General features: G+C 30.2%; 1 protein-coding gene across 1 annotated transcript in view; it reads right to left on the minus strand.

Annotated features, from left to right (window-relative positions):
- Nlg1 (Neuroligin 1) overlaps window positions 1–19878 on the minus strand; it is a 234435-nt gene that overhangs the window by 204848 nt on the left and 9709 nt on the right. Inside the window, exons 2-3 of the mRNA XM_065502699.1 lie at window positions 1232–1660; window positions 897–1085 (exon numbers count right to left, since the gene is read on the minus strand). Coding sequence (XP_065358771.1) covers window positions 897–1085; window positions 1232–1660 — 618 coding nt within the window. The remainder of the gene's footprint in view (window positions 1–896; window positions 1086–1231; window positions 1661–19878) is intronic.

Raw genomic sequence — 19878 nt, forward strand, 5'->3', positions numbered from 1 at the left:
GTATTTCAAAGACTTATAAAAATTCAGATTTTTTTCAATCTATAAAATTAAATTTCATGTCAATCTGATCAGCCGGTAGAAATGACAGATTTATTTTCAAAATATTTTGATCCCACCACTGCCCAAAATTCGATCCAAAAAGTTAAGCGTTGTGGATGCGGATTCTTTGAAGCCCAAATGTGTCAGTTTTGCTAACTAACAAAACCATTAAATTGGAAATATGTTTAATTAAGGATGATTTTGTGACCACCAAATGATGAACTGTGACCACCAAATTTTCATTATTGTTAAAATAATTTTTCAACAATGAATTCGTATTCTTCTCTCATGTTTTACTAACCCAACAAATAAGAATGTATGGATAAAATGGTTAAAAACTATTTAACAGTCACTCAATTTGTCAGGATCCCCACATATAAATATGTCCAACTATAATAAGATTTTCCATTGGTATACATATTTATAAATAAAATTCCTTAACATTAAAAACATCCCTTTGTATATACACTATAATAAATCCTAAACACTATAAAGCCTTACAATTTCTGCCTTAAATATGACTTTATATTAAAGTAAAACTTTAACAAAACAAATATAGTCATCACAATATTCTGACACATGCTGCAGTTATATCACAGTCAGTTAAAACTTTTCCATTTTAACAAACATCACATAAATCTTCAAAAAAACTGTCTAGCATTTAGATAGAAAAGATATTCAAAACATTTATTTCCTAAATAACTCAAATTCAATTTAAAACTTATAGTACGTGTGTAGCTGTCCACAGAAATGACAATATCAACTTCAGCAATGACAACAAGGACACGACTGTAAACAGAACTTTGGTTGTCCACTTGTTTAGCAACTGACATTCAAATTTATATAGATAATCATACCTGAAGCTACAGGTGACACCATAAGATAGTTTATGCAGGCCGCACCCGTTGTATGACCCATTAATGTGACACTATCCTTGTCGCCACCAAACGAATGAATATTTTCCTTTATCCAATGTAAAGCAGCTATTTGATCTAGTAAGCCAAAGTTTGCAACTGTATTCTCATTAATGCTGGGTCTCATGAAACCTATAACAAACAGCCAGCAAGGGTGTAAGAGAAAAGAAAATGAAAACAAACAAAAAATTAAAACATAAAATTGTCATAGACAATGACATTAAAAGTTGTAGATGTGTATGTATGTCCTAGTACTTAGTAGCAGTGACTTCACTTACCCAAAATTCCTAAACGATAATTTACTGTAACGACTATAACTTCACCGTTGCTGGCCAGCACAGAGCCATCGTAAGCATTTCCGCTATTCCATTCAAATGATTCACCATGTATGTAGACTACAACAGGATACAAATGTTTTTGCATAAAACTATCATCTCGACTTGCAGCCGCTGCAGAGGCATAAGCAAAAGCAGGACCACCACCATCCTTATCGGTTGAAGTGGCATCGTTGTCACTGGGCACATAAACATTCAAATACAAGCAATCCTCACTTTCCGTTTTGAGATAAGGTAGCAAACGTGTCAAATGTTTATAACGGCCTTTGGACATTTTAGCTGTACCCTGCAATGAGATATCCGGTAATTTCTGGGGACACACGGGCGGTAGGTGATGAGCCATTTTTAATCCTTGCCAGGGCAAAGCAGCACCTAAAGTATGAAAAGAATATAAAACAAAATTGAACATAAATACATACAACACTAATAATGAGAAATTGTAAGTTGTAACCGTTGAAAGTTTTAAAACAAATAATGGAATATATAACCATGGATGGTGTGAAAAATGCTTGAGATTTTGCACAAATGACACAAAGAGAAAAGAGATTCGTAGTAGCAACCGAATTTTTTGCCATTCGTATGATTCTTCCTTGGTGACCGATTTTTACAGTTGTCATTCAAAAAGTTATAAGGGATAACCAAAGTTTGGTTGCTTCAACAGAAATTCACCCCTATTAAATGATTTTCTGTTGCTAGAACCGATAAAATCTATGAGTGCAACCGAATCATTCGATGGGCTACAAATTCGGTTGCCACTACGAATCTGTTTTCTCTGTGCATGTAAATATCCACTTATTTGATTTTTTAAGATTAAAGACTAGGGTGGGTCAATTTCTTTTGATCAACAGGCGTATACCAAAAAACGTAATCTACGAATTTCTAAATTCTAAGAAAATTTCCCCAAGAAACTAGGTATAAGATCAAAACCTAGCTCCTGCTGAGAGAATTCAAAATACACACACAGAAAACAGTTTGGTTGGAAAACGGTTAGAATTATTAATATTTAATTAACTAAAATGAAAATTTATTATAACTATGAAAAATGTATTAATTCAACCGATTTTCCATATTTACAGCTAAAAATATACATTTGTAATTATACTACGATTCCAACAATTATTAAATTGGTTCATATAATAAATTTGTGCCAGATTAAAATTGTTTATGTGATTCGGTAACTTCAACAGATGTAAATTCAAGTTTTAATAGTAAATATGGTGGTTACAATCAATATATTGGTTGTATTATAATAATTTCTCCTAAAATTATGCTTCTAGTTAAAGTAACAAATAATTGTTCAAACCAATTTCCAAAATTCGATGTTCACAACTGAAAAAATAAGTACATAATCCAATCGAACTATTGTTGATTTATTTAACAACAAAAAATTGTCTAATAAAATAAACCAGAAAATAAAATATGAAAAAAATATTCATAATATATATATATATATAAAAATGGATGTTTGTATGTGGGTATGTATGTATGTGTGTATGTATGTTCCGAATGAACTCAAAAACGGCTCCACCGATTTTGATGAAATTTTTAGGGAATCTTCAGAATAGCCTGGTGGGTAACACTGTAAAGTTAGATTTTTGATTTTCGGTCTGTGGGCGGAGGGGCGTGGCATTATCAAATTTTTACATTATACCGCTAATACCATCTATATATATAAAAAACTTCAGGGAATCTTCAGAATAACCCAGCGGGTAACACTGTAAAGTCAGATTTTTGATAATTTTTACATTATACCGTTAATGCCATTATATATAAAAACAGATGTGTGTATGTATGTTCCATATGGACTCAGAAACTGCTGGACCGATTTTGATAAAATTTTCACGGAATCTTCAGAAAAGGTACCACTGTAAAGTCATATACATAAATACTTTTTTATACCCTTCACCTTCGTGAGAAGGGTATATATAAGTTTGTCATTCCGTTTGTAATTTCTACATTTTTCATTTCCGACCCTATAAAGTATATATATTCTGGATCCTTATAGATAGCGGAGTCGATTAAGCCATGTCCGCCTGTATGTCTGTCTGTTGAAATCAATTTTCTGAAGACCCCAGATATCTTCGGGATCCAAATCTTCAATAATTCTGTCAGACATGCTTTCGAGAATTTTGCTATTTAAAATCAGCAAAATCGGTCCACAAATGGCTGAGATATAAGGAAAAAACCTCGATTTTTGACCTATTTTTGACCTATATCTGGATTACTAAGGCATTAATATAGACAATATGGATATCTAATGATAGATATTTCAAAGACATTTGCAACGTATATAAGACCATTGTAAGTTGGACCTACAATGGGTCAAAATCGGAAACAAAATTTTTAACCCGAATTTTTTTTTAAAAAAAAAAAAAAATTTAAAAGACAAAAAAAATTTTTAAAATTTAAAAAAAAAATTTAAAATTTAAAAAAAACAAAAAAAAAAATTAAAATAACAATCGAAAAAATTTTTTTTCCAAAAATTTAAAAAATTAAATTTTGTTTACCTAAAAATATTTAAAATTTTAAGGTATAATTTGGTGAAGGGTATATAAGATTCGGCACAGCCGAATATAGCACTCTTACTTGTTTTTATTTCCAACGTTCAAACAATGACAATTTTCATTTTGTTGCTTAACATCATTCTAAAAATTAATGATTTGGTGTAAGCGAAAAAAGAAATACATTCCATTCTTTTATATTATCACTCGATGATAAACAATTTTGTTTACTCTTGCAAATTAGGTGCATGATTAAAAAATTTCCATATGAAATCTATTAAAAAATAATATTTTGAATAACGGTTTTATTCAAATAAAATTTGTTTTCGAAAGGGCATCTACGTCTAGAGTCGCAGAAACGGGAAGAGAACGAGAATCACGGCTTTAGCAAATGCGTTGCAGTGCATCTTTATCGAGTGCTGCAGAAACACCTCAACAGCATATAGTTGTTCGCTACCGAATGGCTCGATCAATAGAAAGAATCGATTTAAAGTTGCCCGGATTTTATTACAATAAGTATGATGACTACAGGAATCACAAGGATGTACCAATTGGCGCAATGAACAAACATTACTTACATTCCAGCATTTTGAAGTTGCCTAAGGAATCCCCGGGAATGTGCTGTTCGAACGGTGAAGTTATTCTGCCACCAGTTATTGAGCCGTCTGAGCTGCTACTAAGTTACATTTCCGGCGCGAATCCTATTTCCAAACATTTCCTTCAAAATATCCAAAAGTACAACACATGCTTTCAAATGACATCGGCTTGATCCCTCCACAAATTAGATTTCATTTCCGGACTTCTGCCAAATGCAAATGAGTATTCAAGACGTTGTCGACAAAGTATTCCCAAGTCTTACAACGAACTACAACAATTCGGATTGTCTGTGTGAACATGCAATTTTGGCACCAACAAATTATGATGTTAACAAGATCAATAAGCAAATACAATTAAAACTGCCTGGCAAATCAATAAAATACAAATAGATTGACACAGTAATGAACGAAGAACAAGCCGTCGATTATCCTACTGAATTTTTGAATTCATTGGATCACCGACTTTGTCCGAAACTGTATATTAAAATCGAGATGCAATATAAAACAGATGTTTTCTAAGGGCCAGCAACGCGGACCGGGTTCATCTAGTTCATAATAAAATATTAACACCAAAAACATAATCAAAATATTCCATAGACCGTTGCGGTTATAAGTCTCTAGACTGGTAAGTTTACATGATGTTTCTTTTATTAGAAATATCCATTTTAAGGAATATTCTTGCTAATTTAAGTTAAACTCTGATTTAATAGGTATACGAACGAGGTGTTACTTTTGGCGAAATATTTCGAATCTCTTTGTTTTTCCAGTTCATGTCTCATTGAAATATTAAATGTTTGGTGATGCTGTTATGTCTGCTGCAACCGTTTCAAACGAAATACTAAGAACTGAAAACAGATAATTTTAACTGCAATGCAGATGTAACAAAAAAACGGTAAAAATAAAAGTTCTACCATTGCTGTTCCCACCGCCAATTTTAAAGATCAATCTTTGTATTTTGTATTACTTGTTTTTTGGAAAATAAAATAAATAAAAACCATTTTGTAGTCGTTTTTATATGAACATAAAGTCAGTACTTGCAATCGATTTATGGATTGGTATGGTAACCGATTGAATTTGAAAAAATTCGGCTATCATAACAAATTTATTTTCTCTGTATACCAATAAAGTGTCATTAGGACCTCAAAAATTCGGTAATTGCAACTGATTTATTTGATAGTAGATGTAACCGAATAACTTCGATTGTCGACAAATTCGGTCGCCATAACGAATCTGTTTTCTCTGTGCATGTTTAAGAAATTACACTGTCTAACAAATTGAGGCTTTTTGATTGGAACAGAATAGCGACCTTATTAATATAAAAGAGCGCTACATTGTATCCATTGTATGGATACATTTTAGATTTTTGGAATATATCGCTATGCGTGTTCGATTGATAGCAATTTGAAAATGTGTGAAAATAGATTTTTGAATCTAATATTTAGAATGCTTAGAAATATATTAGGGAAATACAAAAATAAAAAATATTAAAATAAAAATCATTGGGGGCTTCAGGATAAGCTTCCAGGACTAAAAATTTAATTTAGAATAACGGATAAACCAGGACACATAGGACCTTAGTATTAATATCAGTCAATATTGATATCAATACCAACCATATAATATACTTAAACCTTAACCTTCAGTTAAAACTTGTTGCGAAAGGGTTAAGAAATTTCACTATCTAACAAATTGAGATATTTTGATTGGAACAAAATACCAACCATATAATTCTGAAAGACGATATTGAGTAAATCATTTTTGTAGAATAAACTTATAGTCCAGCTGGTCGCAAGTTTTTTTACAGTGAGTCAAAGTTTTAATTTTTTGATCGAAGATAGCATTGTACTGACATTGTACTTGTGGAAGATCTTAACCCTCTTTACGGGTCAATTTGACCCCTTTTTGCAGAAAATCAGAAAAAAATGTCATAGTGGTATAGAACTAAAAAGAGGAAAATAAATCTGTTACTTCTAAACGGTTAATCCGGTTTGAATGAAATTTCACATGAGCAAAGCGGAAGTGTTCTCGATCGTTTTAAAAATTTAACATACCCCAGGAGTTTTACTTTGAGGAACCATGACCGCGCCCCCGGTGGGCCCATGTTCCAAGTTCAAAACTTAAACTCAGCAACACTTCCTCTATATACATGTAAAATTTCATTCAAATTGGACTAACCCTTTAGAAGTTACAGCTTTGTTTCCCTATATTGTTTATACCCTTCGCCATGAGTAGCAAGAGTATATACAAGTTTGTCATTCCGTTTGTAATTTCTACATTTTTCATTTGCGACCCCACAAAGTATATATAGTCTTGATCGTTATAGATAGCGAAGTCGATATATCCATGTCCGTCTGAATGTTGAAATCAACTTTCCGTAGCCCCCAAATAACTTATATACATGATTCATACATCAATATATCTGGAATTCTTCCGGCTCGGAATTGGCTGAGATATTAAAAAACCTGGAAAACCTCGATTTTTTTCCTATTTTTTATCTAATTAATATAGACAATATGGATATCTAATGATAGATATTTCAAAGTCCATTGCAACGATGTATATAAGACTATACACTGGTGCATATTCCTATAAACGCACTTAATTTTTTTCTGTATTTTTGTTATATCTTTTAAATTTGTCTTTTGGATGAGAACAAATCCAAAAGCCAAATTTAACTTTTTTAATGAGAGACAACTTAACGGTACTTTTTGAAAGTAAACAAGTTTTTTTCTTATTCTTGTTGTTTGCCTTAATTATGCGATCAAATGTTCTTGGTGCTATTTTAAGTGGAAGATTCGTATAAACGCAGACCTGAAATTTGTTTTTAAAAAAGTTACCAAAAATAAAATATTATCAAATAAAGGTACCTTTCTACTAGTAACGTCTCAATTTACTGCAACTTTTTCTATATGAATCAATAAATTTCATCACTTTTAAAGATGCCCCAGGGAGCTTTTTTGTCCGATCAAGAAAAGATTCAAATTAAATTTTTTCACGACCAAGGATGTTCCAATAGAGAAATTGGACGTAAAATCGATCGTGCGGAAAAAGTGGTGCGAAATTTCTTGAAAAAAGGTCATAATTATGGACACGTTGCACACATTTTACGAATCGATGAAAACATAAAATGGAAAAAGTCGAAATGTAAACCAATGCTAAAAAAGCACCATAAAGAAAATCTTCTAAAATCCGCAAGAAAATATATGAAATGAACAAATGAGTGGAAAAAAGTAATTTTCCCTGACGAAAAAAAAATTAATTTACACAGTCCTGACTCATACTCATGCTATTGGCACGATTTTGAGATCAAACAATGTTCGAATGTCAAAACGTAATTTCGGTGGTGGCAGTGTTATGGTTTGGGCAGCGTTTTCTGCAATTGGCAAGTCGAAAATATGTTTTGTTCCGACAAAAATTAATAGTGCGATTTATAGCGAACAGTTGGAAGATGCTCTTCTCTCATTTATGGATGAAGATTGCATATTCCAACAAGATAATGCTGTTTCTAAGCAATCGAAATCTTGATTTAATGAACATGGCATTAATCTGTTGAACTGGCCGGCTTGTAGTCCGGACTTAAACCCGATGGAGAACTTGTGGGGATACATGGCCCGTAAAGTTTATGCAAATAATTCCCAGAATGAAAGCATAATGACTGTGACAGAGCTGAAACTAAGAATTAAACAAGTCTGGGAGGAAATTGATTCCAATCCAAATATTACTGCAAGAAGTTACAATTCTGTAAACAAATTTTTCAAAATTTTTAACTTAAGACTTGAACCAATGAAAATAAAAGGTACGGAATAAAATATTTGTTATTTAGCTGGCGAAATATTAGAATAATCGCAATTAATAATCAAAATATTAACTTACATTAAAGTGGAGTGGACAATGATATCAAACTTCCCTTTATTGTGTAATTCCCCAAGACAACTTTATTAAGCAAATATTCGGCAACGTTGATAGAGCTTGATGTATAATACAATTTGTTATAAATAATTTAGAAATAGTGAATAATTAATTAACTAAAGAATTAGTTACTCAATTTAAAACCCGAATTAATGAACGACATAAAGAGTTGTTAATACGTTTATATTGTATTTGAATTCAGGTTCATGTCCAACTAGCTCAAATTTTTTAAAGCTTAGCTCCAAAACGGAAACTAAGATTTTGCTAGTCAATTGTTTTGTAGATTGTTCGGGAGTTAATCTGATCAGAATATTTCTGTTGAAAAGTTAATGATGAACTTTGTTTTCTAATGTTTTTTAACATTATCAATACTTGAATTGTTAACTTTAACGATATTTTTTGTTTTCCTATAACAATAAAATATTAAAAAACCGACATCAAAACTTCATTCTTTACTTTTTTAAAAAAATTTAAATTATTCGAATAATTCGATTAATTTTAAACGTGTGATCGAATTATTCGAACAAGTTAAAATCTCTTATTCGAATTATTCGTTTTATTCGAACAAGAAAAAAATCGAATTGCTGTTAATCTCGAAAATTAAGTAAAAAAAATAAATAATGTTCAAATGAATTTTTTTTGTAAACAATATTTTAAATGAAGTCTTAACTAATTTAATAAACAAATTTGTAGCGCCCTAAATATGTTCATGTTTAATTTGTACAATCTTTTAAAAAAAAGTAGTGTGCGTTTATAGGAATATGAACCAGTGTTGTAAGTTGGACCTACAATAAGTCAAAATCGGGAAACTTATTTTAACCCGACTTTTTTTTTCATCAAAAAATTTTTTTCTCATAATTTTTTTTTTAAAAATTAAAAAAAATTTAAAAAAACGATTTGGAAAAAAAATGTAAAAACCATTAAAAAAAAAATTATTTTGTTTAAATAAAAATATTTTTAAGTATAATTAGGTGAAGTGTATATAAGATTTGGCACAGCCGAATATAGCTCTCTTACTTGTTTTTCTATACCACTGTGCACCGTGAAACGGGTCTTTAAATTATACGTTGGTCAAGGGTATATAAGATTCGGAACAGCTGAGTATAGGTCTCTCAGTTGTTTTTTTTTTTTGTTTTGTAAGTAACTCCCAATTTTCGTCAAATTGGCACCCAATCACTTTACCATACATTTAAATAAAAATCAAAATACATATTAAAATAAATATTTATATATTATTTCAATTTTTTTTACAGCTCCATAAACATTTAAGTATTGTGTTAACTTGCCTATGACTTTTATGCCGAATCATTCAATTTAGTTTATGATTTATTTATTTGATTATGTCTAAGGATATAAAAATGTCCTCTAATAACATTATACAAATACTTAAGTATATGAGAATATTAAATTTATATACAAATTAAATTTTATTCATAAAGAATTTTCTATAATTTCTACCGACCACTAGTTGCTATTTACTTTGTTAACTTTTGTATAACAAAACATTGTTGTTTTTTTAGAATTTTTCCTTCAATCTTCTTTTTATTGTTCCATTGGCTTTTTGACCTTATAAGCAAAATAGAATCATTTGCAAAGTTACTTTATTAATATACTTATGAGCTTTAGTAAACAAGTATTCTTCATTTCCTTTTGTTAGTCACTCACTCACTCAGTCAGTCAGTCAGTCAGTAGTTATATTGTAGTTAGTTTTTGATGAGTAAATTTTGATTGTGTTTTTGTGCTTTAAGTTTTTATTATAACTCGATCTAGACTTTTGGTCACCCAAACGCATATTAAAGTTTGGCAGCTTGGCGTCGGATATAATTTAAAATGTAACCCACTAAACAAATGGTAATAGAGGCAAGGTCATGTTAAGGTGTAAATAACTTTAATCTTTAGCATAGTTTGTAAATTTGTGAGTTTTTTTAAAGCTTCTGAAATTTTTTCCATTCCATTGAAATATTTTTAAGTTTCTCTTGTTGCTTATTGGGTTATTTAACCACACAGTTTTTTTTTTCTTGTTTATTTTTATCAGAAATTGGAACATAGTACTTTTACTTCTGGTTGAAACCAAACAACTCGGTTAACATCTACTCATATATACACTTGTATGTAAATTACACATTCACATATGTAACAAACGTATTTACATATGTATATAGAAATTATTATACACACGTATGTATATGTAAATATGTATAAATACCTACACAGCTTGCATATAAAATTGTATGTGTAAAACAGCGATTTAACATATCTATTGCATTTGTCTTTCTAGGAATTTCTATTGCAAGTTTACATATAAATGCTGTTACATTAGGGAGGACTTTGTTTGTATATAGCCGGAGCAAAGTTTATACCAAATTTGTACACTCTTTTATAGAAATTTCCCATAACCAATATACATAGCTGTATATGTATATGACCTAGGGGACATTTCTGATCATCAGCACGAGATAATACACGACCAAGGAATGTTTCGTGAAGTAATTGCATTGTTTCACGGGCTGTCTCCTTGTTGAAAACTCATGCATTAATATCATCGAATTTAGGTAGACAAAAATTTGTTATCATTTCCCATTGTTAAGCATCTGCAAAAATCATTGCTCGAAAAGCCTTATTTTTGAAGATGTTTCCAATGATGCCTCCAGCCTAAAATCAGCACCAACCAATGACACATGGTGAATTCATTTGTTTTTTTATCAAATTTGAATCTTAAATTGTAAAACTGTGTTTCACCGATTTTATATCCTACACCACCATGTTTGTAACGCCCAAATATTTTAGTATAATACCCACCTTAAATTATATCGATCGACTAAGAATTACTTTCTTGTGCGCAAACTACAAGTCACAATTTTTAAGTTATTTTGATCCAATTTAGCACCTGTATTTTTTCGGACCAAGGACAAAGCCAGTTGAAACGGACAGAAATCGAGCATAAAACTCTTAAAATATCGAAATCTAAATAAAATTTAACAAAAATATATTTCATACTGAAGTAAATCTCATGGCCTTAGTGGATGACAATCGGTCCATAACTGCTCATAGCTCCCATATAAGGTCCACATCCGAAAATAATTTTTATTGAAATTTTAAAAGAAAAATGGTTTTGCTCATTTACTCAGTTTTTTTTTTGGGTTAAAAAAGCTTTACTGAGCACATGGTTGCAAATTTAAGGCCCTAATTTTGTAAGTCACGTCACCAAAGTGATGTATATAGAAAGCAAAAACAAAATTTCAAAAATTTGTTTTGGTTTTATATACAAAATTTTCAAATTACACAGTACAACACATGATTTTGGGGCTCAATTCTGACAATTGCACGTGAAAGTAGCCCCAAAAATAAGAACTTCTGCATCATTAGTTTTGTCAAGTTGTCTGCCGTAATATTTTAATGGCCATACGATTTTTTTTTCCTCAAGGTGGATTTTTATCACTTTTTCTTTATTTTAGCACGGTTATATCTCGTATACCGTACGGAATATCTCTTTTGTGGCTGAAGCAATATTGAATAGTAGAAGAAAAGTACGAAACATACCTAGCCGAAAAAGGTGCATCCAGTGCCTTAAAAATCGCAAAATAGCCCATTTTTTTTAATTTTTTTACCAATTTTTCACCTTTATTGTTCAATAACTGGATTACAAATCCAATTATGGACCGATCGCCATGAAATTAGGTCGTGTGATTTGTGTCTATATGAAAGTAATTTATCATGAATTTTGTATGTATACCATAATTTTTTACAGATTTATGCACTTTAAAATGATTTTCGGAAGCGTGTCTTATATGGGAGCTATGACTAATTATGGACCGATACATACAGGAGTATGAAATAATGGCACATTGACCAAATGAATGCAAAAAATTAACTACTTTACGATGTTTTTAAAGTTGAAATAGAAAGTACTTCAAAACAAGCAAAAGAGCTATTTTCGCCTGTGCCGAATCTTATATATCCTTCACCAAATTATACTTTAAAATACAAATTTTAAATATTTTTAATAAAAATTAATTTATTTTTTAATTTATACCGAATTTTATAGCAAAATGTTTTTTTAAATTTCTCTGTGGAAAAATTTATAAGAAAATTTTTTTTTGTCTATAGAAATTGGGGGTAAAAGATATTTTTTTCGTTTTTGGCCAATTGTAGGTCCGATTTACTTTGGCCTTATAAACGCCGCAAAGTGGTATGAGAAAAAAAAAAGAGGGAAATAAATCTGTAACTTCTAAACCATTACTTCGATTTGAATGAAATTTCACATGCTCAAAGGGGAAGTGTTGTCCAGTTTAAGTTTTGAATGTAGGCGTCATGAGCCCACCAGGAGCTGGGCCAGGGGTCCCCAAAATAGGATACCTCGGGTATGGTTAATTTTAAAAATGATACTATTTGTGTTCCGATTTCATAAAATTTACATATGTATATAGAATCTTTTCATTGAGCACTACATAAAACCTCCTCATATATATCAATTATCTCTTATAGCTTAGGAGACATTAGCATTTGAAAATTAAATTTTCAACATTTTTACCCACCCTACTCCAGTTTTTTGATGACCGCGGTTCCAAATGTTTACCGATTTTCTCCATTTTTCTTTTATAGGATCAACAACAGATGTATATATCAAAGAAAGGAATAAAGGAAAGTTTAAAAACCATGACTGAGTCCAAAGTTACATGCATTTGAATTAAAAAAAAATAAAAAAGGCGATTTTTCCCTATTTTTTGGAGAAAAAAGTACTTTTATTCTTTTTCAGTTATCTAAAAAATTTCTAAGAGGATGTATAATGAATTTATACTTTTTGAAAAGCTAAATTAACGTCAAATATTCTAAATGAAAACAAAATTTATAATTTTTGATACCCAGTGGACCAAGTCCATTCAAAAAACGCCTATTTTTTATGTAAAATTCAAATTTATGGCAAAAATTCTCTAATCGCATAGTCGATATCAAAATATAATAACCAATTTTAGATGGCCCAATATGTTCTTAATTATTTTGTAAAGGGTTCCGATAACCCCGCCCCTGGTGTGGATAAGACAGCCAAAAAACGAAAATATTCCATTTTTTGGAAATTTTCAATACTTTTTTGGGAATTGCGGGATTCGTGATTACAAATTTCAAAACTAGTATTTATTTTTGCATTTTCAATAAGAAAATCTATATAAGTGTAAAATTTCATTAAAAAATATTCATAAATAAAAATGTTATAATAATTTAAAAAATTTGTATCTATGCAAAAACTCAATAAAAAGCATTTTTTGTCATATTTTTCAAAAAAGTATTTCATGAATTTTTTAATTGTCAAAAGTTATATAGATTATTGAAAAGTAGACAATGTCCTCTATCCATTGATATATAACATGTCTACCTTATGTTTTTTACGTGGCAAATTAATTAGGGAAAACTTAACAACACGTATATAATTTACCTAGCACTGTTATTTAAATTCATAAAAATGTTGTTGTGTAGGCAACATGCTTTTTTATGAATTTTTATGTTAGGTATATTCTCTGTAAGTTGTTAAGTTTTCCTTAATTAATTAACAACACTTCACCTTTGAGCCTGTGAAATTTCGTTCAAATCGAGTATGGCTTTAGAAGTTACAGATTTATTTCCCTCTTTTTTTTCTCATACCACTGTGCGCCACTTTGACCATGATTCAACCCAAAGTGCGCCGTTGCAAAGGTCTTTGAAATATCTATTATTATCCATATTGTCTATATTAATTTCTTAGTAATACAGATAAAGATTAAAAATCGAGATTGTCCCAGTTTTTTTTCATATATGTATCTCTCCTCCATTTACGGATAGTAAATAGTTTCTGGATAGTAAATAGCTTCAAGCCGGACAAATTCCCGACATATTGATGTATGAATAATGTATGTAAGTTATTTGTGGGCTACGGAAAGTTGATTTCAACATACAGACGGAAAGACGGACAGGGCTATATCGTCTTCGCTATCTGTAACGATCCAGAATATGTATAATTTAAAGAATGATTACCTCGATTTTTGATCTACACACAGCCTCAAAACTGAGTAAACACCAGTGACTTTTTTTATTTTTTTAAGATCATGAAAATCATTATAGTCCGACTTTACCCAGCAAAAACATTAATACCCAGGACATTATTTTGAATGATAAAAAAAACGTTATTGGTTCGACACCAGTAAAAGCCATTCGATTTTTTTTCATGTTATACTAATTTATATGTTTATTAGAGTGTCCCTTAGAATAAAATTTAGCTTGTTCTAAGAAGGGCAACCGTGCCGACTTTCAATTTATTTTTGAGGTTGAGGGAAAAAAAGCATTTTTTCAGTTTTTTTTTAAATTTTTGCCATTAAATAATTACTTTTGCAATTTTGTTTAAAAGAATCGAAATGTGTACGTAATTGTCGTTCTAATGAGATAGAAGATGCAAAAATTGGTTAAAAAATGTTAATGTTATAAAAAAATCACCAGGCAATTAACGTGTCTCAGGCCACTAGAACAAGAATTGTAGGAACAAAACATATTTTTAGAAATATTAAAACAAAAGTTTATTCTTACTTAAAATATATCCATATTTACTTGAATATGAGTTTTTATCTTCATACGATACAGTTAACCTATTCGCAGGTATAACCAAACAAAATTATTTTTAATGGCAGTTTCAAAAATCCAATTTCAATTTTTTAAAAAATTTGTTAAACAAATTTCAGAATTTGTTGATCATCACTTGGGGATTTATTGACAATAAAACAGGGAATAAAAATGTTGAAAATAATGTCAATACCTCTTATAGTTTTTCCATACCCGCGATATAAATTTTGCGATTTTCGAGAAAAACAGATTTTTTGGCCATATTTTCTCGATTGAGCCCAATTTCCTTACTGTTATTAACTTGAAGTAAAATCTGTTCAGAATATTATAGCTAAGGAAATTCTAAATATAGTCTGAAAGTTTTCCTAAAATCGGAAAACGTTAGCCCTTAAATCGTGAAGGTCAAATGTCAATTTTTTCAATATTTGTAATTTCTAATGGAAAGATTGCGAAATGTTATATATTTTTGGGCCGATTTTGATGAAACTTATGAAAAATATAAAATGAAGTCTAGTATTTATAATAACAGCACAAAAATGAAAATTATCCCTTAATAGCACTTGGGGTTAATTTCCACTTTTGTGCTGTTATTGTAAATACTAGACTTCATGTTATATTTTTCTAAAGTTTCATAAAAATCGGCCCAAAAATATATAACATTTCGCTATATCGTTTAACTCGATTTTAAGTATTCATTACAGAAACAATGACATAAACCGATATGTAGTGCCCAAATTATATTTGATTTTAATATAGAATATATCTTTAATTAAATCCCCAAAAGCAGTTATTAAATTTTTAGAATTTGTTGAACCAAATTTTGAAATGATTGCAATTGTAATTTTGATGATAATGAAAAAAAATATCTTTTTTTTCCTCATGGTAAACGTTGCCCTAGTTCGACAAAACTTCATGCCAGAGCTTAGAAAATTTAAAATGGTATTGTGTTATACAATTCTTCAAAACGAGTGAAATTAGTTTTTGACTTTTCCTTTGCTTGTGGGCTGGTACATTCGAATATTTTGAAATAAATAGATATTTAGTATTTTTGAATTTAATATTGGAAATAAATTATTTTTCAACGCATTACAAAACATCAGGGCCGATTATGTTCAGATTTACATTATCCAATCAGACCCAAATTAAATATGTTCCAATATTTGTCGTAGTTTAGATAAATAATTTCGTGTAGGTCATTACAATTAAATGGGGAATTTGATATTTAAAATCAATTATTTGTGAAAGCAATTCAAAATTTCAGAGCCGATACGGCACTGAAATGACTTGAATTAAATTTTCAGAGTTGGACTTTAAATCAAGTGTCGCAATAATGCAACTGGTAGTCCCTAAATTTCTCCAAAAATAGAAAAAACACCCTAATATACAGATCTTTGTATACATATTTGCATATATAACAAACCACGAGTCAATAGAATAGGTCACAGGTTTATATATTTTCTGTGGTATTAAGAGTGTTTGAACGCAAATATTAGACATAGTAATAGAGCAGAAAAAAACATGCACTAGAAATTTAAAATACACATGACAAGTAAGCAATATTACAATTGCATATGTACAAAATAACAAAACAGAGTGACAAATAATAGCTCTATACAGGCTATATTTTATTTGCTGTAGATCTATATATTTCCAAACTTTACATTTGTCTACTTATGATATAAAATTCATGAACAAATATTCTTTAGCAGAACAGAAATTCAAATTTTTTAGAAGAAACCATCGTCGCTCGCCTGCTTTACCCTAGCACTGTGGTTTTGAGATAAACCAATATCAGCACAAAGATCCCAATATGAAGCTGTTTGGTTAATTTACTACATTATTGTTGCTAAAACCATATGTTAATCATTGTTATCAAAATACTTCTTTAGCCTAGTAGTCTACTTACTATTTTTATATTAAAAACACTCATACGACATGTAGTATTTTATTTGACAATTTTTTTAAATTTTTGTTTTAAATATTCTGTGTCTACCTTTAAACAGTTGTTGTGCTAACAAATTTCAAACATGTTGTGCATAATGTTAAGAACAACGAGTACCTATCTATGCGAATATACAAATCCACCAATTCTTTAACAACCAACTATCAAATACACATTTACATATGAAAAGAAAACGCCACGCCTGAAAAACAATTTCAAAATGCTAAATAAAGAGTGTGAAAAATCTGTAGGCACCATGCGACGCAATTTGGCGGGTTAATTGCAGATTTGAATTAAAGTACATGGGACATGTACTATAGGGTGGCGCACTTGTAGAGCACTTTTTAAATTTTAGATGCTAAAATTTTTCTACGTCATCGAAAGAAAAAATACTAAAAACTTGAGTAAAACTGGATAACGTTTAGAGCAAAGAGAAATACACATACAAGGGAATCTAAAAAAAATAACAATAAAAAATATTACTCAAAAAAATCATACATGTTATTTTGCTTTCACATAGTTTTTTTTACTTGTACATTCTCGCCACTAAGGCTTTTAACAACTAAGTTGGGCGTATGTAGAGATTTCACAATTTATTTGAATTTTGGAGTTTTAAAAATATAAAATTTATTGTGGAAAAATAATTTCAATAAAAAATTGTTTTTTAGCCCAATAAAAATTCCGCGGGAGTTTTTTTATCTTCTCTTATTGTTAACATTGAATATGAATACGAAAAATGGGAAAAAGGAAAAAACTTTCGGAGAATTTTTATTCATAATTGGGCTGTTTGTATTTAATATGGGTATATTAAAAGGAAATATAAACATCTCTGATGTTCACAACCCTGGATAACAAAAATAATCATAAAATTGCAAGAAAAATCAAATCCGATATTTTACATTTTCAAAATTTTCTTAAACAAATTTGCAAAGAACAAAAAAAAATGTATTCGGTTCTAATAAATAGAGGATGAAGAATGCAAATTTCCTCGCTTGGAATTTGACGAATTTGGCGATTTTTTATAATTTTTTTCTTTTTATAACCTTCACAATGATTGACAAGGGTATATATAAGTTTGTCATTCCATTTGTAAATTCTACATTTTTCATTTGCGACCCCACAAAGTATATATGTATATTCCGGATCGTTTAAGGTAGCGAAGTCGATAGAGCCATGTCCTTCAATCCGTCTGTCCATCTGTATGTTGCAAACAACTTTTCGTAGTCACCAAATAACATACAAACATGATTGATACATCAATATATCGGGAATTCTTCCGGCTCGATTGCTATTTAAAATCGACAAAATCGGCCCACAAATGGCTGAGATATAAGGAGAAAACCGGAACAACCTAGATTTTTGCCTATTTTTGACCTATATCTGGATTACTAAGTCATTAATATAGACACTATGGATATCTAATAATAGATATTTCAAAGTCCATTGTAATATTTCAAAGTCCATAGCTATAGTAATTTGGACCTACAAAGGGTCAGAATCCGGAAAAATTTTTGTTAACCCAAATTTTTTTTTTACCAAAACAATTTTTTTCTCATAAATTTTTATTCACTAATAAATTTAAAATTTAAAAAAAAAAAATTTGTCTGGCTTTTCTTTTAAGATGACGGAGAACAATTTAAGACATTAAGTGCGTCGAAAATGCAAAACAGGAACGTTATATATGTATGACTTGCAGATGGGGGACTTACAATAGATTTGCTTTGAGAGTTTGAATTTTCTGCCAACAAAGCGTCATGTACGGGAAGTTTTACTTTAATTCTTCAATTTGTTTCAACGTTGCAAAAGACAACATTTTGTTTCACATATTTTATTTAAAAAAAAAGGGCCCCTGAAGCACACCGATTGCTCACCAAAGCTTACGGTGAATGTGTTGCATCGGTTTCAATGTACGAGAGATGGTTTGTGTGGTTCAGACACTGGTGATTTGGCCAGTGAAGACAAATATCGCCTACGTCAGGAAAAAAAGTTTCTCCATGAAACTTGTTGTTAAACTCAACAAATTCTTTCAAAATCAGCAATTTCAAAATTATTGCAATCAGCAGGATTCATCCAAAATCAGGGGAATTGGGTACCATACGAATTAATGCTGAGATACCTTGAAAGACGATTTTGTAAAATCTGGCCAGACCATCACAGTAAACCTGTGCTCTTTTGAAAAGAGCCTTGGTCGAAGGACGGCCGGAAATATGCAGCCAGACATGAAACCGTAATATGCTATCATGACAATGCTCGGACACATTTTGCAATACCTTGCAAAAAAGTATTTAGAAAGAAGTAGTTGAGAAGTTTTGCCTCACCCGGTTTGTAGTGCAGACCTCAATACAGAACGCTCTCTCTGGGAATAAAGTATCCGAAATTGGCTTAATTCGTTCTTGACCTCAAAAGATGAGCATTTCTGTTGACACGGAATCCATATGTTGCCAGAAATATGGGAAAAGGTCTTAGTTAACAATGGCCAATGATTTGAATAAATTTATATTGTACAAATGTTAAAAATAAAAAATAATATAAATTAGAGGATCTTGAAAAATGTTATAAATAAAATCTTGTAAACATTTTTAATGCAAATGTTTAAAACCATCCTTTATTAGTTTCCTCTAAACTGCAAAACATATATAAATGAATACAAAGTAATAAAATTAGTTGTATTCCTTTGCTCTAAAATTTTCAAATAACTCTCATATTTCCTCGAAATTTCACAAAACCACATCCATGAATTTAATTACGTTTCTTTTGTAACAAAATACTTGGTTTACTTATATTAATTAAAACAAAAGCATATTTCTATATATTAAATATAAAATTTCACTGTTTTCAACTCATATTTAGTTTATTGTTTAAAACATTTGGGTACCGTGGTCTTTGTGGTAGAATTTGAGTTGTGTACAACTTGTAGCCGTAACATTAGCGCTTATACAATTGCATATTAAAACAATTCTTTGAAATAATCATTTGCATTATTAACATATGCGTGGTTGTTTATAAAGTGGAAATAGCTCCATGTAGTTCTGAAGGTAGCAATTTTCAACTATGCTA

Source organism: Calliphora vicina, chromosome 1, assembly GCF_958450345.1.
Source record: "Calliphora vicina chromosome 1, idCalVici1.1, whole genome shotgun sequence".
NCBI classification, from domain to species: domain Eukaryota; kingdom Metazoa; phylum Arthropoda; class Insecta; order Diptera; family Calliphoridae; genus Calliphora; species Calliphora vicina.